At 47.0% G+C, this 23,125-nt stretch overlaps 1 protein-coding gene across 1 annotated transcript in view; it reads left to right on the top strand.

Annotated features, from left to right (window-relative positions):
• LOC144486016 (uncharacterized) overlaps nt 1-23,125 on the top strand; it is a 209,859-nt gene that overhangs the window by 64,063 nt on the left and 122,671 nt on the right. Inside the window, exons 5-7 of the mRNA XM_078204125.1 lie at nt 9,551-9,689; nt 14,575-14,651; nt 14,745-14,909. Coding sequence (XP_078060251.1) covers nt 9,551-9,689; nt 14,575-14,651; nt 14,745-14,909 — 381 coding nt within the window. The remainder of the gene's footprint in view (nt 1-9,550; nt 9,690-14,574; nt 14,652-14,744; nt 14,910-23,125) is intronic.

Genomic DNA, 23,125 nt, shown 5'->3' with positions numbered 1-23,125 from the left:
GCGACCAGAACTGGACGCAGTATTCCAGATGCGGCCAAACCAACGTTCTATACATCTGCAACATCAGACCCCAACTTTTATACTCTATGCCCCGTCCTATAAAGGCAAGCATGCCATATGCCTTCTTCACCACCTTCTCCACCTGTGTGACGTCACTTTCAAGGATCTGTGCAATGAAGGACAAAGTTCCATTTGCCTTCTTAGTTAGCTGCTGCACCTGCAAACCAACTCCTTGTGATTTTTGCACAAGGACACCCAGGTCCCTCTGCACAGCAGCATGCTGCAATTTGTTATCATTTAAATAATAGTTCATTTTGCTGTTATTCCTACCAAAATGGATGACCTCACATTTACCAACATTGTACTCCATCTGCCAGACCCTCGCCCACTCACTTAGACTATCTCTATCCCTTTGCAGACTTTCAGCGCCCTCTGCACACTTTGCTCTGCCACTCATCTTAGTGTCATCTGCGAATTTTGACAGACCACACTTGGTCCCCAATTCCAAATCATCTATGTAAGTCGTAAACAATTGCGGTCCCAACACTGATCCCTGAGGCACACCACTAGTCACTGATCGCCAACCAGAAAAACACTCATTGAGCCTCACTCTTTGCTTTCTGTTAGTTAACCAATTCTCTATCCATGCTAATACATTACACGTAACACCGTGCACCTTTATCTTGTGCAGCAGTCTTTGGTACGGCACCTTGTCAAATGCCTTCTGGAAATTCAGATACACCACATCCGCAAGTTCCCCATTGTCCACTGCACATGTAATGTTCTCAAGGAATTCCACCAAATTAGTCAAACATGACCTTCCCTTCATGAACCCATGCTACGTCTTACCAATGGGACAATTTATATCCAGATGTCTCGCTATTTCTTCCTTGATGAAAGATTCAAGCATTTTCCCTGCTACAGAAGTTAAGCTAACTGGCCTATAGTTACCCGCCTTTTGTCAACCTCCTTTTTTAAACAGTGGCGCCACATTTGCTGTTTTAAAATCTGTGGGGACCACTCCAGAGTCCAGCAAATTTTGGTAAATTACCACTCGTGCATTTGGTATTTCCTTGCCATCTCTTTTAATACACTGGGATGCATTCCAGCAGGGCCAGGAGACTTGTTAGTAATTACAATTACGAACAAACTTGCTCCCCATTGATTTAAAGTGAATCTACATCTAAGTTGATTAAACAAAAACCCTCACACTGCCTGGCAATCGCCCTTTATTTTATATCATTCTACACTGATCATCAAATTCAATATCCTGATCCCCTTCTTCCCCCCACATCCCTTGATCTCTTTAGCCCCAAGAGCTATATCTAGTTTCTTCTTCAAATCAGACAACGGTTTGGCCTCAACTACATTCTGTGGGAGTGAATTCCATACATTCACCACCCTCTGGGTGAAGAAATTTCTCCTCAACTCAGTTCTAAAAGGTTTCCCCCTTATCCTAAAATTATGACCCCTAGTTCTGGACTCCCCCACCATCAGGAACATTCTTTCTGAATCTACCCTGTCTGACCCTGTTAGAGTTTTATAAGTTTCTATGGGATCCCCTCACTCTTCTAAACACCAGTGCATAGAATCCTAACAGGCTTTGTCTCTCCTCATATGACAGACCTGCCATCCCAGGAATCATCCTGGTAAACCTTCGCTGCATTCCATAAATTATAGGAGCAGAATGAGGCCATTGAGCCCATCGAGCCTGTTCCGCCATTCAATCATAGCTGATATCTTTCTCAATCTCATTCTCCCGCCTTTTGCCTGTAACTTTTGATCCCCTTACCAATCAAGGACCTATGTATCTCAGCCTTCAATACACTCAATGAACTGGCCTCCATAGCCTTCTGTGGCAAAGAATTCCACACATTCACCACCGTCTGGCTGAAGAAATTCCTCCTCATCTCGGTTCTAAAGGGTTGTTCCTTTACTCTGAAGCTGTGCCCTTGGATCCTAGTATCTCCTACTAGTGGAAACATCTTCCCCACGTCCATTCTATCCAGGCCTTTCAGTATCCTGTAAGTTTTAATGAGATCCCCCCTCATCCTTCTGAACTCCATCGAGTACAGTTCCAGAGTTCTCAAGCATCAAGCTTTTCATTCCTGGGATCATTCTCGTGAAACTACCCTGGATTCTCTCCAAGGCCAGCACATCCTTCCTTAGGTGCGGGTCTCAAAATTGCTCACATAATTCCAAATGTGGTCTGACCGGAGCCTTATAAAACTTCAAGCCCCTGCTTTTGTGTTCTCGTCCTCTTAAAATGAATGTTAACATTGCATTTGCCTTCCTAACTACAAACTCAACCTGCAAGTTAGCATCAAGAGAACCCTGAGTTCCCTCTATAGCCAGGACATCCTTCCTCAGATAAGGAGACCAAAATTACGCACAATATTCCAGGTGTGGCCTCACCAATGTCCTATACAATTGCAGTAAAACATCTCTATTCCTACACTATACTTTTATGTTTCTCCCCATGGCCAGAGAGGAATCTGGAGTGGGAGGGGGAGGATCCAGTTATTGTGGTTTTTTTGGGAACCAAGGATACTTGGAGATTGGTTCTGTATGGAGGCATTTGTGCTCTGAAACGCTAGAAAGGTTGTTATCTGTTGATTGTTACCTGAACAACATGCCAATCTGGCACAGAGTGTGACAGATTTGTGCCTCAGGGTGGTGTGGGCATCAAGTGCCCAGGGGTAGGGAGCTGCACCTTTAGCATGGCTGGGGGCTACAGTCCTGCCAAAACCTACAACTGATGCATTAGTCTTTAAAAAAACAAGACACTGGGTGAGGCAGTGGAGGGAGGTGAGAGATTGGAGGGAGACGATGGATTAGAACATAGAACATAGAACATTACAGCGCAGTACAGGCCCTTCGGCCCTCGATGTTGCGCCGACCAGTGGAACCAATCTAAAGCCCCTCTAATCTACACTATTCCAATATCATCCATATGTTTATCCAATAACCATTTGAATGCTCTTAATGTTGATGAGTCCACTACTGCTGCAGGCAGGGCATTCCACGCCCTTACTACTCTCTGAGTAAAGAACCTACCTCGAATATCTGTCCTATATCTCTCACCCCTCAATTTAAAGCTATGTCCCCTCGTGTTAGCCATCACCATCCGAGGAAAAAGGCTCTCAATTTCCACCCTATCTAATCCTCTGATCATCTTGTATGCCTCTATTAAGTCACCTCTTAACCTTCTTCTCTCTAACGAAAACAACCTCAAGCCCCTCAGCCTTTCCTCATACGATTTTCCCACCATACCAGGCAACATCCTGGTAAATCTCCTCTGCACCCTTTCCAACACTTCCACATCTTTCCTATAATACGGCGACCAGAACTGTACACAATGCTCCAAATGCGGCCGCACCAGAGTTTTGTACAGTTGCAGCATGACCTCCTGGCTCCGAAACTCAATCCCTCTACCAATAAAAGCTAACACTCCGTATGCCTTCTTAACAACCTGGGTGCCAACTTTCAGGGATCTATGCACATGGACACCGAGATCTCTCTGTTCATCCACACCACCAAGTATCTTACCATTAGCCCAGTACTCTGTATTCCTGTTACTCCTTCCAAAGTGAATCACTTCACACTTTTCCGCATTAAACTCCATTTGCCACCTCTCAGCCCAGCTCTGCAGCTTACCTATGTCCCTCTGTAACCTGCCACTTCCCTCTGCACTGTCCACAACTCCACCGACTTTAGTGTCATCCGCAAATTTGCTAATCCATCCTTCCACGCCCTCATCCAGGTCATTAATAAAAATGACAAACAGCAGTGGCCCAAAACAGATCCTTGCGGTACACCACTAGTAACTGAACTCCAGGATGAATATTTCCCATCAACCACCACCCTCTGTTTTCTTACAGCAAGCCAATTCCTGATCCAAACCACTAAATCACCCTCAATCATTGGATTGGAAGGAGGCAAGTGAGTAGAGTGAGGCGAGGGGGTGGAGGGAGGTGAGTGGGTGGAGGAGGGCATGGGGATGGAGGGAGGTGAGTGGGGCAGCACAATAGCATAGTGGTTAGCACTGCTGCTTTACAGTGCCAGGGTCCCAGGTTCAATTCCGGCCTCGTGTCACTGTGCAGAGTCTGCACCTTCTCCCCGCTTTTGTGTGGGTTTTCTTCATTTTCCTCCCACAGATGCGCGGGTTCACTGGATTGGCCATGCTAAGTTGACCCCTAGTGTCAGGGGATTAACAGGGTAAATATGTGGGGTTATGGGAATAGGGCCTGGGTGGGATTGTGGTCAGTGCAGACTAGGTGGGTCAAATGGCCTCCTTCTGCACTGTAGGGATTCTATGATTCTACGATTCTATGGGTGGAGAAAGGTGAGGGATTGGAGGGAAGCGAGAGATTGGAGGAAGGTGAGGGAGTGGAGGAAGGGAAAATGCAGGATGTAGAGATTTGAGTAAAGGCGGGGTAAAGTGGGAGGGGCTGGGTTCAAGTGGCAGAGTGGGAGGGGCAGAGTGGGCGGGGCTGGGTTCAAGTGGCAGAGTGGGAGGGGCAGAGTGTGAGGAGCAGAGTGTGAGGGCAGAGTGTGAGGGGCCAAGTGTGAGGGGCAGAGTGTGAGGGGCAGAGTGTGAGGGGCAGAGTGTGAGGGGCAGAGTGTGAGGGGCAGAGTGGGAGAGGCAGAGTGGGAGAGGCTGGGTTCAAGGGCCAGAGTTCAAGAGGCAGAATTGAAGGGCAGAGTGGGAGGGGCAGAGTTGGGCACCGGAATTTTACCACCCCACCTGCCATGGAATCGAAGAGGACAATGGAAATGTCCGTTGACGTCGGGCAGGATTTTCCAGTCTCAGATTAAGCGAAGCCATAAAGTTACCCGCTGAGAGTTCAAAACTAAAACTGTCTCCGTGAATAATAATGAAAAGATCATTAGAAACCTCAATGTCGATTGTTCAAAAGATTCACAATAAGAAAATAATAATGGCACCAATTGAGAGAAATGGCTCTGATCTCCACAGGGAGAGTTCATTGGCTTGAGATGGGGCATCCGCCCCCCTCAGAGGGCTGAGCGCTCATTTCATTGGTCGGCAGCTCTCTAATCCCAGCAGCACCTGAAGCTGTGGGGCACAGAGCTGGAATTCTAAGTTGACCCCACACTGAATCCTGGGAGTCCAGGAGTAGGTAATGTGTCTCAGGGCTGGAAGAAGAACTGAAACCTGAGGGGTGGGCACAGGTGGTGGGGATGTTGCATGGTGGCAGAGTGGTTAGCACTGCTGCCTCACAGCGCCAGGGACCCGGGTTCAATTCCAGCCTCAGGTCACTGTATGTGTGGAGTTTGTACATTCTCCCCAGTGATCCATCTTCTTCCCATGGTCCAAAAATGTGCGAATTAGATGGATTGGCCATGCTAAATTGCCCCTTAGTGTCAGGGAGACTAGCAGGGTAAATACATGGGGTTATGGGGTTCGGGCCTGGGTGGGATGGTTGTCAATGCAGGCATGATGGACCGAATGGCCTCCTTCTGCACTGTAGGGATTCTATGATGTTGGAGGAGAAGCTGGTGGAGAGAACACCAACTGGGGACGGACCCTGTGAGGGTGTCACCTGATGTTGAAATAAGGTCCCCCACTTTTCTCACCCGAGGGCTGAACAAGCTGTCTCACCCCCTCCCCACTTCCCTCTTCCCCCCATGCATGACCTTGAACTCCACCCACCAGCCTGAACATTGCCACTGGCTGGGAAATGGTCCTTAAGTAATCATTGATTGGCCACTTAGGGAACTGAATAGGAGTGAGGGTGGGTGGAATGGCCTCGACTTTGCTTATCCCACTGTAAAATTGAGGAGAGATGGGGTGGACGACAGCCCAGTGGGAAGGACATTTGCGGAATTCTACAGGCAGTCACTCATCTCCTGGAAAGCCACCAACGGGGCAACATCCAATTCTGCCCCATGGTTCCATCGTGGCCAAGGTCAGGATATAAATATTCCAGAATACATCTGGAAAAGAAAGGTAGGATGGGAAAAGAGGAGTCAGAGTCTGAATAGGAATGGATAATGCAAGGGGATTAGTGTCAGTGTGTGCACAGCTGATTCATGTGTCTAGTGTGTGGCTGAATAGCGTGGAGATGTTTCCCATTTTTGTGTGCTACTTTGATTCTCATTCTCAGCCCAGACCATTGGCTAGTAGCAATGTGAAAGAGCGGGAGTCAAATGTATAAATCTCTCTGTGTCAGTACACAGCCTCTTCATTGGCAGATCCTCAGCTGTGTCTCCTCATGGTGACATATGGAAACAGCCCCAGGTTAAATCTTCAGAGGAACCCGAAGGAGCCTCAGGCCCCAGGACACGAGGTCACCGGCATATGGACACATCCTGATACTCATGAGCCAACCTCCCAGCTTTGGGTGGTTAGCTCCACTGCCTTGAGCATACTGTGGGAGAGTTGTAGGCTAAGGGAGTAAAACCGTGCCAACAAAACTCAGTAACAGTTTTAACAACACCAGGTTAAAGTCCAACAGGTTTATTTGGTAGCAAAAGCCACCAGCTTTCGGAGCGCTGCTGTTTCATCAGATGGAGTGGAAATCTGCTCTCAAACAGGGTTACTGTGTTTACCCCAGTCCAACGCCGGCATCTCCACATCAACAAAACTCAGTGGCAGACAGATATCTGAATGTATCATCCTTCCAGCAATGGCTGCAAGCAAGCTAATGCCACACACAGTTCATGGCATTCCGTTGGGCATAACCAGGATATTCAGGCAGCCCAGGCTTTTCAAAAATGTTGCCCAGTCTTGTGGGCTTTCCAGTTTTGCTGCAGAAGGCGGACATAACATTGGGACAGCGGCGATGAGTGATAAGGCCAACTCGATTGGCAGAGTGAATGGGTTCTTGTTGCAGGGCAATATCAGGGATCGTTTCTTTTATATTTTAATTTATGTGTCCGTTCATATTTTATTTAGTTTCAGTGTAATACATGCAGGGTACATAGAGCAAGCCCAGAGAGCCAGGCCTCACCAGAGGGAAGAAAAGGGTTAACACAGACAGCTGGAGGTCTGCTCCGCTGACAGATAATGATTAATATATGTTACCTACTCCTTACAATTGTAATGCGCAGAAGATCTTTCTGAGTTATCACGACAGTGGGAGAACCGGCATTGAGACAGCCAGGCTCCATACTGTCTAGGGAGATCATAGTCTTCTGGTAAACACGATCACCGAGCAGAGTGGGGGAGCAATTAACACATCATTGTAGATCGGTTGGGCAAACACAACACTTTGACATTATAATCGGGTAAACAGGAAGTGTCCAGAGAGATGATTAGCAGGGATGAACTGAACAATGTATTTGCATGATGAGATTAAATTATATGGAGAGCGTACAATGTACTTTTCTGTTACCAGGATGTTGCCCTGGTATGGAGGACATTAGCTATGAGGAGAGGTTGGAGAAACTTGGTTTGTTCTCACTGGAACGATGGAGGTTGAGGGGCAAACTGATAGAGGTCTACAAAATTATGAGGGGCATGGACAGAGTAGATAGTCAGAAGCTTTTTCCCAGGGTGAAAGAGTCATTTACTTGGGGGTATAGGTTTAAGCTGCGAGGGGCAAGGTTTAAAGGAGATGTATGAAGCAAGTTGTTTACACAGAGGGTGGTGAGTGCCTGGAAGTCACTGCCAGGGGAGGCAGTGGAAGCAGATACGATAGTGACTTTTAAGGGGCGTCTTGACAAATACATGTATCCAACTTGAGGAATTAGTACGATAATATAAAAATTTGCAACTCGGAAAAGTATAATAGCCTGTATGAATCTACAATGAGCAGAGGGAACTCGCAGCCGCCTGGGATTTCAGGCCCGAATTCATCTCTCCCTCATGCATGTGGAATAAAAACTTTTCTTGAAGTTCGACATGGTCTCCAAGGCTCCACTTGTTTTATTTCCCGGCTCAGGTCACTGTCTGTGTGGAGTTTGCACATTCTCCTCGTGTCTGCGTGGGTTTCCTCCGGGTGCTCCGGTTTCCTCCCACAGTCCAAAGATGTGCGGGTTAGGTTGATTGGCCAGGTTAAAAAAAATTGCCCCTTAGAATCCTAAGATGCGTAGGTTAGAGGGATTAGCGGGTAAAATATGTGGGGGTAGGGCCTGGGTGGGATTGTGGTCGGTGCAGACTCGATGGGCCGAATGGCCTCCTTCTGCACTGTAGGGTTTCTATGATTTCTATGATACAGTGCTATGGGCTGTCTCTGGTTGTGGGAGAGACCATCGTGCCCCAATGGTCAACCAGCACCTACCTCAGGTTAGGCAGTCACTGACTAGCAAGGCACAGTCTACCTGTTTCAATGGGCACTTAGAGCTTAGTCTCTGCTCAACAAATGGATGGAATTCCATTGCGCCAGGAAAAAAAAACAATTGAAAAAAAAAATGCCAACTCTTCGATAGGCAATGCAAACGTCAGGATCACAGGACTGATAGACAATTTGTAGCTTGCTAATCATTGCCCATAATGCAAACATGATGGACATGGAAATTGATAGGCTGAACATTGAGGTATCTTCCCTAGGAGAGACCCGGCTCAGCCAGAGTGGATCATGGAAAGGAAAACATGGGCGGAACGGTGGCACAATGGTTAGCACTGCTGCCTCACAGCTCCAGGGACCTGGGTTCGATTCCCGGCTTGGGTGAATGTCTGTTTGAAGCTTGCACATTCTCCCTGTGTCTGCTTGGGTTTCCTCCAGGTGCTCCGGTTTCCTCCCACAGTCCAAATATGTCCGGGTTAGGTTGATTGGCCATGCTAAATTGTCCTGCAGTGTCTCTGGATGTGTAGGTTCAAGGGATTGGCGGGGTAAATGTGTGGAGTTGTGAGGATAGATTCTGGGTGGGATTGCAGTGGGTGCAGACTCGATGGGCCGAAAGGCCTCCTTCTGCTCTGCAGGGTTTCTATGATTCCTAGGATTACACCTTCATCTGGCAGGGGAAGGGTTCAGAGAGAATATGTGAGCAAGGTGTAGGCTCCAATACAAGGAACTCAATAATAGATTCTCCCACAAATAGTTCAGAACGTGTTCTTGACATTCACCCTTTAACTCAAACATGAGGTCCTCCTGCCTCAGATGTTATGATCAAGGAGAGAGAAATGAGAATAGGCAGAGACTACTTCAGTTTTGCTGCTTTGTACAATTAACACGTTCTTTCAGAACAAACCATGTCACAAGTAGAGAACATTGTCACCAGCTGGATCTGATCATCACCAGATGTAACTGAGCATCATCTTATTACACACAGTGACGACAGTGTTGACTCTGCTCCAGGTCACTCCCTGGAAACGTTTTCAACCTGGGTGTGAAATTCAGTGGCGATTTCCAGGCTGAAAGAATAAATATTTTAAAATACAAAGTCTGATGTTTCACTGAGCTGGGAATTGCAGTGAAAACTGGTTTCAAAAAGGAGCAAAGTTTCCAGCTGACATTTCAAGGATTTGATATCAGAGAAATGGCTGAAATGGAGGATTTTAAATGTCTCCATGGAGACGAGCCAGTGTGTAACATTTCTGAAATTTTTTGTTAACAATAAACATCTTGCTGTTATTTAGCTGCAGTCTCCAAATCCTTCGACCCGTGTGTAAAACACAGAGTTCTGAACCAGCCATGGAGGAGCACAAACTGTGTGGGGAATCTGTGTTCTGATTCGGTTCAATGTGATCAGAGTCTTGTTCTTGGATGGTACAGATTCAAAAGGTAAGATCCAGGGGAAATCTCTGTTAAACCCGTCAATGAAACAGCAAAGAGACTGGGATCATCATTCAGAGCAAAGGGAATACTGGGAAAGGGAAGATGCGCATTCTACAGAGTGAAGCATGGGGAATATTGGGAGAGAGACACTGAGGTGTGACACAGGAAAGAACAAGGTATTGGAGCTGTTTGCAGGCTCCAAATCGGACAAATCTCCAGCTCCAGATGAATTGTGTCCCAAGCTGCTGTGGAAGGCGAGGAAGTAGATTGCAGGGGCTCAGACGACAGATAATGTGGTTCTGCTGTTTCAGAAGGGTTGTAGACATAAGACATCATAAACGACAGACCAGTGAGTTTCACATCAGTGGTAGGTAATCCATTGGAGGAAATTCTGAAGGACAGCATCTATTTCCACTTGGAGAGGTTAGGTCAGCATGGCTTTATCGGAGGGAGGTCATGCCTAACAAATTTCATTGATTTTTTTTAGGAGGTGACCAGTTTTGTGGAGTCAGAGTCATAGAAGTTTACAGCATGGAAACAGGCCCTTTGGCCCAACTTAACCATGCTGCCCTTTTTATAGAAATCATAGAAATCATAGAAACCCTACAGTGCAGAAGGAGGCCATTCGGCCCATCGAGTCTGCACCGACCACAATCCCACCCAGGCCCTATCCCCACATATTTACTTGCTAATCCCTCTAACCTACGCATCTCAGGACTCTAAGGGGCAATTTTGAACCTGGCCAATCAACCTAACCCGCACATCTTTGGACTGTGGGAGGAAACCGGAGCACCCAGAGGAAACCCACGCAGACACGAGGAGAATGTGCAAACTCCACACAGACAGTGACCCGAGCCGGGAATCGAACCTGGGACCCTGGAGCTGTGAAGCAGCAGTGCTAACCACTGTGCTACCGTGCCGCCCAAATTTTTGTAACCCCTAAGCTAGTCCCACTTTCCCACGTTTGGCCCATATCCCTATAGACCCATCTTATACATGTAACTGTCTAAACGCTTTTTAAAAGACAAAATTGTACCCGCCTCTACTACTACCGCATCTGGCAGCTTGTTCTAGATACTGACCACCCTCTGTGTGAAAGAATTGCCCCTCTGGACACTTCTGTATCTCTACCCTCTCCCTTAAACCTATGCCCTCTAGTTTTAGACTCCCCTACCTTTGGGAAAAAATATTGACGTTCAAGCTGATCTATGCCCCTCATTATTTTATTGACTTCTATAAGATCACCCCTAAGCCTCCAACACTCCAGAGAATTACAGCACAGGAACAAGCCCTTCGGCCCTCCAAACCTGCACCAACCATGCTGAACTAAAACCCCCTACCCTTCTTATCCCTCCATTCCCATCCTATTCATGTATTTGTCAAGACGCCCCTTAAAAGTCACGACCATATCTGCTTCCACTACCTGCCCCGGCAGCGAGTTCCAGGCACGCACCACCCTCTGTGTTAAAAACATGCCTCATACATCTCCTTTAAACTTTGCCCCTCGCACCTTAAACCTATACTCCCCAAGTAAATGACTCTTCCACCCTGGGAAAAAGCTTCTGACTATCTACTCTATCCATGACCCTCATAACCTTGTAGACTTCTATCAGGTCGCCCCTCAACCTCTATCGTTCCAGTGAGTACAAACCAAGTTTCTCCAACCTCTCCTCATAGCTAATATGCTCCATACTAGGCAACATCCTGGTAACTCTTTTCTGTACACTGTACGCTCTCCATATAATTTAATATTATATTTTTCTAACAGAGTGACCAGAACTGTACACAGTATTCCAAGTGTGAAAGCCTTTGAAAAGGTCTCACATAGGAGTCTTATAAAGAAGGCAAATGAACATGGGATACAGAGTAACTTAATGAGGATTAAAAATTGGCTTAGTTGTTGTAGACAGAGGGTGATGACAGAAGGTTACTTTTGTGACTGGAAGCCAGCGTCTAGTCACGTACCACAGAGATCTGTGCTGGGTCTGATATTATTTGTCATTTATATTAATGGCACCAATGACTATGTTGAGGGGCTGGATGAGTAAGTTTTCAGATGACACAAAGATTGGTCGGGTGTTAATTATATATATGAATGTGTTGGGTCCAGGAAGATATAGATGGGATAGTCAAATGGGCAGATCAGGGGCAGATGGAATTTAACCCTGAAAAGTATGAGTTTGGAAGGAGTAATTTGACAAGGAAGTATTCAATGAATGGCATGACACTAAGAACTCTCTGAGGAAAAAAGGGACCTTGGCATGTTTGTACATAGATCACCGAAGGAAGAAGCACAATTAGTAGGGTGGTGAAAAAGTCATATGAAACACTTGCCTTTATTATTGGAGGCAGAGATTACAAAAGCAGGGAGGTTATGTTGGAGTTGTATCGGACTTTGGTGAGGCCACAGCTAGAGTCCTGTGTGCAGTTCTCGTCACCACATTATCCATCCACTAGGATGCTGCCTGGGATAGAACTGTTAAGTTATGAAGAGAGGTTGGAGAGGCTTGGGTTGTTCTCACTGGAGCAGAGAAGGCTGAGGGGCGAGCTGATCGAAGTGTACAAGATTCTGAGAGACATGAACAGAGTGAATAGGGAGAAGCTGTTCCCCTTAGTTGAAGGGTCAGTCACACGGGCCCAAGTTCAAGGTGAGAGGCAGGAAACTTAGGATGGATGTGAGGGAAAATGATTTTACCCAGAGGGTGGTGATGGTGTGGAATGTGCTGCCTTGGTGGGTGGTAGAGTCAGGTTGCCTCACATCCTTTCAAAAGTACCTGGATGAGCACTTGGTATGCCATAACATTCAAGGCTACGGGCCAAGAGGTGGTAACCAGAATTAGGTATGAAGGTCAGGGGATTCTCACGTATCAATGCAGACTTGACGGGCTGAAGGGCCTCTTCTGCACTGTTTCATTTTTCGATTCTGTGACTGAGAGGAAAGTGACTTGCTGGGATGGGTGGCAATATGTTTAAACATGTTAAAATTCAGGGTGCAGTACGAGGCCATTCGATCCATTGTATCCATACTGGTTGAAAAAGCAGAGTGCCACCTTCTAGCTCTGTGAGGTTCACACCACTCGGTGTGTGGAAATACTCCTCCTCAGCGCCCCCCACTCAATGTTCCCACAATTATTCTCAATCTTTGCTCCCTGGACATTGACCTCTCTGCAAATGAAAACCGATTCTTCCTAATCCACTCAATCCAGATACCTCCTGATGTTATATGTCAGAATGAAATCTCCCCTCCTGAATAAAATGTTCCAACATCTCATAGAATCCCACAGTGTGGAAGAAGGCCATTTGGCCCATCGAGTCTGCACCAACCACAGTCACACTAGGCCACATCCCCACAACCCCATGCACTTATATTGGCTATTGCCCCTGGAGGAAACTGGAGCACCCGGAGGAAACCCACGCAGACATGGGGAGAATGTGCAAACTCCACACAGACAGTGACCCAAGCCGGGAATCGAACCCGGGTCCCTGGCACTGTGAGGCAGCAGTGCTAACCACTGTGCCACCGTGCCGGCCATCCTCATCAATTGTCTCTACCAGACTCTTTTGGTGATGTGGTGACCAGAACTGTACACTGTACTCTATTTGTGCTCTAACAATTGTTTTATACAATTAGAGAAACACCTCCTTCCTCTTCTAATCGTGTCCTTGATCAATAAAGAAAAATCTCTACAGCATCATCTTGAGCACCTTATTTTCCTGTCGCGCTATCATCAGCAATCAATAGACATATACTCCAAGATCCCTCTGCTCCACCACTCACCTCAATATCCACCATTCATTGTGTGTTCTCCATCCAGTGTTTGTCCTCCCAAAACCCATTCCCTCACACTTCTCCACATTGAGTTCTATTGCTCACACATCTACCCACCTGACCAATCCATCGATATCTTCCTGCTGTTTACAGCTTTCTTCCTCACTATCAAGCGCATGAACGATTTTCATCTCTGCTGCAGACATCTTATTCATGTCCCCAACTTTTAATTCCATTTCATTGACACTACCACAAGAACACAAGGAACTCAGTACAGATCCCTCTGGAATTCCACTGGGAATAACCTTCCAATCTCAATAACCACACTACCCACAACCCTTTGCTTCTGACATTGAGACAATTGGCATCCAACTCTCCTTCCAATTTCCTGACGAGTGAGTCTTGTTTGACCTTGTCAAAGCTCTTGCTAAAACCCTTGTGGACTATATCATATATGTTACACTCATCAACTCTCCATGTTACTTTGCCAATCAATGTAATCAAGTTATTGAGACTTGACTTATTTGAACAAATCCATTCTGACTCAAATTTATTTAAACCTTCCCAAATGATGATTTCTATTATTTCACAGAATTATTTCCCATTATTTTCCCACCACAGACATGAGGCTGAATGCTCTGTAATTACTCCGGCTGTCTCTTAATCAATGTCATTACTTTTCCAGCTCCACATCTATAGGCACAGTTGATGGGTGAAGATGCTTTGTGTCTTTGTTACATCTTCCCTTGCTTTCCTCAGCAGCCTCCGGTATGAATTGTCTCTGCCTGGGGACATATCCACTTTCAAGGATGGTAAACATCTTCATATTTCCTCCCTCACTGAGCTAATCTCATTTAATATTTCACACACCTCTTCCTTAAAATAATGAAATAACAAAAATAAAATGCTGGAAATATACAGCAGGTCAGCCAGCATCTCTGGAAATAAACAGAGTTAATGTTTGGTGTTGTGATAACTCCTCTGCTCTGAAGATGGTTCGTCACAAAGGGTAACGTTATTCTGTTTCTCGCCGCAGAGGCTGCCTGACCAGCTGAGTATTTGCAGCCTCTTTTTATTTGGATTGCATCAGTACAGCGATGAACTGTGTGATTGTCCTTTCAGTCCTGGTAGTTCGACCATTCCTGAGACTGTTGTTCCAGCAAGACGTTGCTCCACACACGCCACAGGCTGGTTAAGAGGTAATTTCAGACTCTGTTACATCAGATTGACATTGACTGTCCAACACAATTCACACTGGAGACACTTTTCAATCTTTCTATTCCTCATTTCAGGATCTCATCCCAGTCTGCGTGAAGGGATAGTAAAGAGGACAGTTTGTTTTCACTGGAGTGGAAACACCTGTCGCTGGCACCAAGAAATAAAGATCAAACGCTGCTCCAATTTCTTTGTTTATGAGTTGAAGAAGCCACGTGTCTGTTCCCTCGCTTACTGCACAGGTACATTGGTGTTTGGAAATGATGTAAAGAGAAAACTCTGGGATGTACCAGCTCAGCAGCTCAACTGACAAAGTTACACGAGAGCCTCTGTTTCGTAAGGGACTGACACTCAAAGTATAATTTTTAGCAAAGGGAAATGATTCAGACACTCTGATAGCCCGTTTGTCGCCCTTCACTCACTCACTAACCTTCCTGCACAAGGAGGGAAATTAAAATAATTAATTCTCAAGGAGTTGTGGAATAGACACTTTGAGAATGAAGATGTGATTGGGCATAGTCAACATGGATTAATCAATGGTGAATCACGTTTGACAAACATGTTGGAGGTTTGTGAGGATATTCCTAACATAATTGAGAAAAGTGGATGCAGTGTTCCTGGAGTTTCAGAAGGCTTTTAATCAGGTCAGCAATGGAAAGTTGGTCAACACAAATAAAGCGTTGGGATAGGAGGTAATATACTGGCATCGATTAAAGATTGGTTAACAGGCAGAAAGCAGAGTGGCAATAAACAGCTCATTCTGGCGTTAGCAGCCTCTGACCAGAGGGGACCACAAGGGGTGGGAAAAGGAATTGTAGTCCGGAAGTCAGTGTTGAGGGTAGTGAGGTATTGGAGAAGGTATCAAGGTCAAGGGTGGGTACCAGTAGACAGGGAGGTGGGTTGAAGTGTGTCTACTGCAATGCAAGGAGCATCCGAAACAAGGTAGATGAACTTGGGACGTGGATTGGTACTTGGGACTACGTCGTTGTGGCCATTACGGAGACATGGGTAGAACAAGGACAGGAATGGTTGCTGGACGTTCCGGGGTACAGATGTTTCAGTAACTATAGGGAAGCTGGTAAAAGAGGTGGAGGAGAAGCATTGTTAATCAGGGATAGTTTAACGGCTGCGGAAAGGCACTTCGAGGGGAATCTGCCTACTGAGGTAATATGGGCTGAAGTTAGAAATAGGAAAGGAGCGGTCACGTTGTTAGGAGTTTACTATAGGTCCCCAAATAGTAATAGAGATGTGGAGGAAGAAATTGCTAAGCAGATTATGGATATGTGTGGGGGTCACAGGGTAGTTGTCATGGGGGACTTTAACTTTCCAAATATTGATTGGAACCTTTGTCGGTCGAATAGTTCGGATGGGGCAGTTTTTGTGCAGTGTGTGTGTGGTGAACCATAGATGGTTACCACTATGGGTACTTGTACATATGTTACTCTTGTTACTGTTGGGGTTAGGGTTGGGGTGTTCCACCTGTTAGCATTGTTCTGTGGTACACTCCGTTTGGCTCCGCCTTCTTATAGGAGTATAAAGGTCACTGCTACTTCCTAGTGGCCCTTAGTCTGGGATAGTATTGTTAAGCAGTATGCTCTTTTCTTGTTGCGAATAAAAGCCTTTATTCCCGGGTATGACCTAGCCTCCCGAGTGAATTAATCGCGCATCAGTGTGCAGGAGGGTTTCCTGACACAATATGTGGATAGGCCGACAAGAGGTGGGGCCACATTGGATTTGGTACTGGGAAATGAACCGGGCCAAGTGTTAGATTTGGTTGTGGGAGAGCACTTTGGAGATCGTATCAACAATTCGGTGTCTTTTGTTATTGCAATGGACAGGGGTAGGGCCGTACGGCAGGGCAAGGTTTATAATTGGGGGAGAGGTAATTATGATGCAATTAGGCAAGAATTAGGGGGCATAAGATGGGAACAGGAACTGTCAGGGAAAGGCACTAATGAAAAGTGGAACTTTTTCAAGGAACAAATACTGAGTGTCCTTGATAGGTATGTCTCTGTCAGGCAGGGAGGAAATGGCCGAGTGAGGGAACCATGGTTCACAAAAGAGGTGGAATGTCTTGTGAAAAGGAAGAGGGAAGCTTATGTAGGGATGAGGAAACAAGGTTCAGATGGCTCGATTGAAGGTTACAAGTTAGCAAGGAATGAGCTGAAAAAGGGGCTTAGGAGAGCTAGGAAGGGGCATGAGAAGTCCTTGGCGGGTCGGATCAAGGAAAACCCCAAGGCTTTTTACTCTTATGTGAGGAATAAAAGAATGACCAGGGTGAGGTTAGGGCCGGTCAAGGACAGTAGTGGGAACTTGTGTATGGAGTCAGTAGAGATAGGAGAGGTGATGAATGAATACTTTTCTTCAGGGTTCACCAAGGAGAGGGGCCATATTTTTGAGGAAGAGAAGGTGTGACAGGCTAATAGGCTGGAGGAAGTAGATGTTCAGAGGGAGGATGTACTAGCAGTTTTGAATAAACTGAAGCTCGATAAGTCCCCTGGGCCTGATGAAATATATCCTTGGATTCTTTGGGAGGCAAGGGATGAGATTGCAGAGCCTTTGGCTTTGATCTTTGGGTCCTCACTGTCCACGGGGATGGTGCCAGAGGACCGGAGAGTGGCGAATGTTGTTCCTCTGTTTAAGAAAAGATATAGAAATGACCCTGGTAATTATAGGCCGGTTAGTCTTACTTCGGTGGTTGGTAAGTTGATGGAAAAGGTCCTTCGGGATGGGATTTACGACCATTTAGAAAGATGCGGATTAATCCGGGATAGTCAGCACGGATTCGTGAAGGGCAAGTCGTGTCTCACAAATTTGATAGAATCTTTTGAGGAGGTAACTAAGTGTGTTGATGAAGGTAGGGCAGTTGATGTCATATACGTGGATTTTAGTAAGGCGTTTGATAAGGTCCCCCATGGTCGGCTTTGATGAAAGTAAGGAGGTGTGGGATAGAGAGAAAGTTGGCCAATTGGATAGGTAACTGGCTATCGTACTCCCCGAGTTGGAGATCTCTACTGCCTCCCGAAGATACACAAGGCAAACACACCCGGCTGTCCCATCGTATCGGGCAATGGGACTCTGTGCGAGAACCTCTCCGGCTATGTCGAGGGCATCCTGAAACCCATTGTACAAAGAACCCCCAGCTTTTGTCGCGACACTACGGACATGAGAAGACTTTGGCGGATAGGGTTAAAGAGAATCCTAAGGCGTTCTATAGGTATGTCAAGAACAGAAGGTTGGTTAGGGCAAGTTTAGGGCCAGTTATAGATGGCAGAGGGAAGTTATGTGTGGAACCGGAGGAGATTGGTGAAGCATTGAACCAATATTTCTCTTCGGTGTTCACGCAAGGGGACATGAATATAGCTGAGGAGGACACTGGGTTGCAAGGGAGTAGAATAGACAGTATTACAGTTGATAAGGAGGATGTGCAGGATATTCTGGAGGGTCTGAAAATAGATAAATCCCCTGGTCCGGATGGGATTTATCCAAGGATTCTCTGGGAGGCAAGAGAAGTGATTGCAGAGCCTCTGGCTCTGATCTTCAGGTCGTCGTTGGCCTCTGGTATAGTACCAGAAGATTGGAGGTTAGCGAATGTTGTCCCATTGTTTAAGAAGGGGAACAGAGACTTCCCCGGGAATTATAGACCGGTGAGTCTCACTTCTGTTGTCGGCAAGATGTTGGAAAAAATTATAAGGGATAGGATTTATAATTATTTGGAGAGTAATGAATTGATAGGTGATAGTCAGCATGGTTTTGTGGCAGGTAGGTCGTGCCTTACTAACCTTATTGAGTTTTTTGAGAAAGTGACCAAGGAGGTGGATGGGGGCAAGGCAGTGGACGTGGTATATATGGATTTTAGTAAGGCGTTTGATAAGGTTCACCATGGTAGGCTTCTGCAGAAAATGCAGATGTATGGGATTAGGGGTGATCTAGGAAATTGGATCAGGAATTGGCTAGCGGATAGGAAACAGAGGGTGGTGGTTGATAGTAAATATTCATCATGGAGTGCGGTTACAAGTGGTGTACCTCAGGGATCTGTTTTGGGGCCACTGCTGTTTGTAATATTTATTAATGATCTGGATGAGGGTATAGTTGGGTGGATTAGCAAATTTGCTGATGACACCAAAGTCGGTGGTGTGGTAGACAGTGAGGAAGGGTGTCGTAGTTTGCAGGAAGACTTAGACAGGTTGCAAAGTTGGGCCGAGAGGTGGCGGATGGAGTTTAATGCGGAGAAGTGTGAGGTAATTCACTTTGGTAGGAATAACAGATGTGTTGAGTATAGGGCTAACGGGAGGACTTTGAATAGTGTGGAGGAGCAGAGGGATCTAGGTGTATGTGTGCATAGATCCCTGAAAGTTGGGAATCAAGTAGATAAGGTTGTTAAGAAGGCATATGGTGTCTTGGCGTTTATTGGTAGGGGGATTGAATTTAGGAGTCGTAGCGTTATGTTGCAACTGTACACAACTCTGGTGCGGCCGCACTTGGAGTACTGTGTGCAGTTCTGGTCCCCACATTACAGGAAGGATGTGGAGGCTTTGGAGAGGGTGCAGAGGAGGTTTACCAGGATGTTGCCTGGTATGGAGGGGAGATCCTATGAGGAGAGGCTGAGGGATTTGGGATTGTTTTCGCTGGAAAGGCGGCGGCTAAGAGGGGATCTTATTGAAACATATAAGATGATTAGAGGTTTAGATAGGGTGGATAGTGATAGCCTTTTTCCTCTGATGGAGAAATCCAGCACGAGGGGGCATGGCTTTAAATTGAGGGGGGGTAGTTATAGAACCGATGTCAGGGGTAGGTTCTTTACCCAGAGGGTGGTGAGGGATTGGAATGCCCTGCCAGCATCAGTAGTAAATGCGCCTAGTTTGGGGGCGTTTAAGAGATCCGTAGATAGGTTCATGGACGAAAAGAAATTGGTTTAGGTTGGAGGGTCACAGTTTTTTTTTTAACTGGTCGGTGCAACATCGTGGGCCGAAGGGCCTGTTCTGCGCTGTAATGTTCTATGTTCTATGTTCCTACAGAAACCCAAAGCACATGGAGCAGTTGAACCAGGAGCACTCCTCGTTACAATGGATGTCTCGGCACTCTACACCAGCATCCCTCACGATGATGGCATTGCTGCAACAGCCTCAGTACTCAACGCCGACAACTGCCAGTTTCCAGATGCAATTTTACAACTCATCTGCTTCATTCTGGACCACAATGTCTTCACCTTCAACAACCAGTTCTTCATCCAGACACACGAAACAGCCACGGGGACCAAATTTGCACCTCAATATGCCAACTTCTTCATGCACAGGTTCGAACAAGACTTCTTCACCGCACAGGACCTTCAACCGATGCTATACACTAGATACATCGATGACATTTTCTTCCTTTGGAGTCATGGTGAGCAATCACTGAAACAACTATATGATGGCATCAACAAGCTCCATCCCACCATCAGACTCACCATGGACTACTCTCCGGAATTGGTTGCATTCTTGGACACACGCATCTCCATTAAGGACGGTCACCTCAGCACCTCACTGTACCGCAAGCCCACGGATAACCTCATGATGCTCCACTTCTCCAGCTTCCACCCTAAACACGTTCAAGAAGCCATCCCCTACGGACAAGCCCTCCGTATACACAGGATCTGCTTGGATGAGGCGGATCACAACAGACACCTCCAGAGGCTGAAAGATGCCGTCATAAGAACAGGATATGGCGTTCGACTCATCGATCGACAGTTCCGACGCGCCACAGCAAAAAACCGCACCGACCTCCTCAGAAGACAAACACGGGACCCGGTGGACAGAGTACCCTTCGTTGTCCAGTACTTCCCCGGAGCGGAGAAGCTACGGCATCTCCTCCAGAGCCTTCAACATGTCATTGATGAAGACGAACATCTCGCCAAGGCCATCCCCACACCCCCACTTCTTGCCTTCAAACAACCGCACAACCTCAAACAGACCATTGTCCGCAGCAAACTAACCAGCCTTCAGGAAAACAGTGACCACGACACCACACAACCCTGCCACAGCAACCTCTGCAAGACGTGCCGGATCATCGACATGGATGCCATCATCTCATGTGAGAACACCGTCTACCAGGTACACGGTACCTACTCTTGCAACTCGGCCAACGTTGTCTACCTGATACGCTGCAGGAAAGGATGTCCCGAGGCATGGTACATTGGGGAAACCATGCAGACGTTACGACAACGGATGAATGAACACCGCTCGACAATCACCAGGCAAGACTGTTCTCTTCCTGTGGGGGAGCACTTCAGCGGTCACGTGCATTCAGCCTCTGATCTTCGGGTAAGCGTTCTCCAAGGCGGCCTTCACGGCACACGACAGCGCAGAGTTGCTGAGCAGAAACTGATAGTCAAGTTCCGCACACATGAGGACGGCCGAAACGGGGATGTTGGGTTTCTGTCACACTATCAGCAACCCCCACAGCTTGCCTCCTGGACTTGCAGAATCTCACTGGCTGTCCTGTCTGGGGACAATACACGTCTCTTTTAACCTGTGCTTAATGCTCCCTCCACTCACATTGTCTGTATCTTTAAGACCTGGTTGGCTGTGGAGATTCGCATTCTAATCAGTATTCTGTAACTTGATTTTGTGTCTCTGTGCCCTGTTTGAGAGCAGATTTCCACTCCATCTGACGAAGGAGCAGCGCTCCGAAAGCTAATGGCATTTGCTACCAAATAAACCTGTTGGACTTTAACCTGGTGTTGTTAAAACTCTGACTGTGTTTACCCGAGTCCAACGCCTGCCTCTCCACATCAGACACTCCCAGGCCAGGTACAGCACAGGGCTAGATACAGAGTAAAGCTCCCTCTACACTGTCCCCATCAAACACTTGGGACACGGTGGACAGAGTACCCTTTGTCGTCCAGTACTTCCCCGGAGCGGAGAAGCTACGACATCTCCTCCGGAGCCTTCAACATGTCATTGATGAAGACGAACATCTCGCCAAGGCCATCCCCACACCCCCACTTCTTGCCTCCAAACAACCGCACAACCTCAAACAGACCATTGTCCGCAGCAAACTACCCAGCCTTCAGGAGAACAGTGACCACGGCACCACACAACCCTGCCACAGCAACCTCTGCAAGACGTGCCGGATCATCGACACAGATGCCATCATCCCACGTCAGAACACCATCTACCAGGTACACGGCACCTACTCTTGCAACTCGGCCAACGTTGTCTACCTGATTCGCTGCAGGATAGGATGTCCCGAGGCATGGTACATTGGGGAAACCATGCAGACGTTACGACAACGGATGAATGAACACCGCTCGACAATCACCAGGCAAGACTGTTCTCTTCCTGTTGGGGAGCACTTCAGCGGTCACGGGCATTCAGCCTCTGATCTCCGGGTAAGCCGTCTCCAAGGCGGCCTTCACGACACACGACAGCGCAGAGTCACTGAGCAGAGACTGATAGCCAGGTTCCGCACACATGAGGACGGCCTCAACCGGGATATTGGGTTCATGTCACACTATCTGTAACCCCCACAGCTTGCCTGGATGTGCAAAATCTCACTAACTGACCTGTCTGGAGACAATACACATCTCTTTAACCTGTGCTTAATGCTCCCTCCACTCACATTGTCTGTACCTTTAAGACTTGATTAGCTGTAAAGACTCACATTCCAATCATTATTCATGTAAATTGAATTTGTGTCTTTGTGCCCTGTTTGTGATCAGAACTCCCACCCACCTGACGAAGGAACAGCCTGTTCCGAAAGCTAGTGGCTTTTGCTATCAAATAAACCTGTTGGACTTTAACCTGGTGTTGTTAGACTTCTTACCCCATCAAACACTCCCAGGACAGTTACATCACAGGGCTAGGTGCAGAGTAAAGCTCCCTCCACACTGTCCCTGTCAAACATGCCCAGGACAGGGTATACTACAGGTCCCCCAACAGCCCAAGGGAAGTGGAAGAACGGATATGTCAGGAGATACTGGATGGGTGCAGGAAAAATAGGGTTGTTGTAGTGGGAGACTTCAATTTCCCTGGTATAGACTGGAAATCGCTGAGAGCTGGGACTCTGAATGGGGAGGAATTTGTAAAATGCGTACAGGAGGGTTCTTTGGAACAATATGTAGATAGCCCGACGAGAGAGGGGGCTATACTGGACCTAGTACTGGGGAATGAGCCCGGTCAGGTCTTCAAAGTTTTGGTAGGGGAACATGTGGCAAATAGTGACCACAATTCTGTTAGCTTTAGGGTAGTGATAGAAAAGGATGAGTGGTGTCCCAAGGGTAATGTGTTGGATTGGGGGAAGGCTAACTTTAGTGGGATGAGGCAGAAATTGGCAGCTCTTGATTGGGAGAGGCTGTTTGAGGGTAAATCCACATCTGGCATGTGGGAGTCTTTTAAGGATCAGTTGTTAGGGCTGCAGGACAGGCATGTGCCTGTAAAAAGAAGGATAGGAAGGGTAGGATTCGAGAACCGTGGAT

Source organism: Mustelus asterias, unplaced genomic scaffold (genome assembly GCF_964213995.1).
Source record: "Mustelus asterias unplaced genomic scaffold, sMusAst1.hap1.1 HAP1_SCAFFOLD_266, whole genome shotgun sequence".
Classification (NCBI taxonomy): domain Eukaryota; kingdom Metazoa; phylum Chordata; class Chondrichthyes; order Carcharhiniformes; family Triakidae; genus Mustelus; species Mustelus asterias.
Note: the sequence above shows the minus strand (reverse complement) of the source record. Positions and strands in the feature narration are given on the sequence as shown.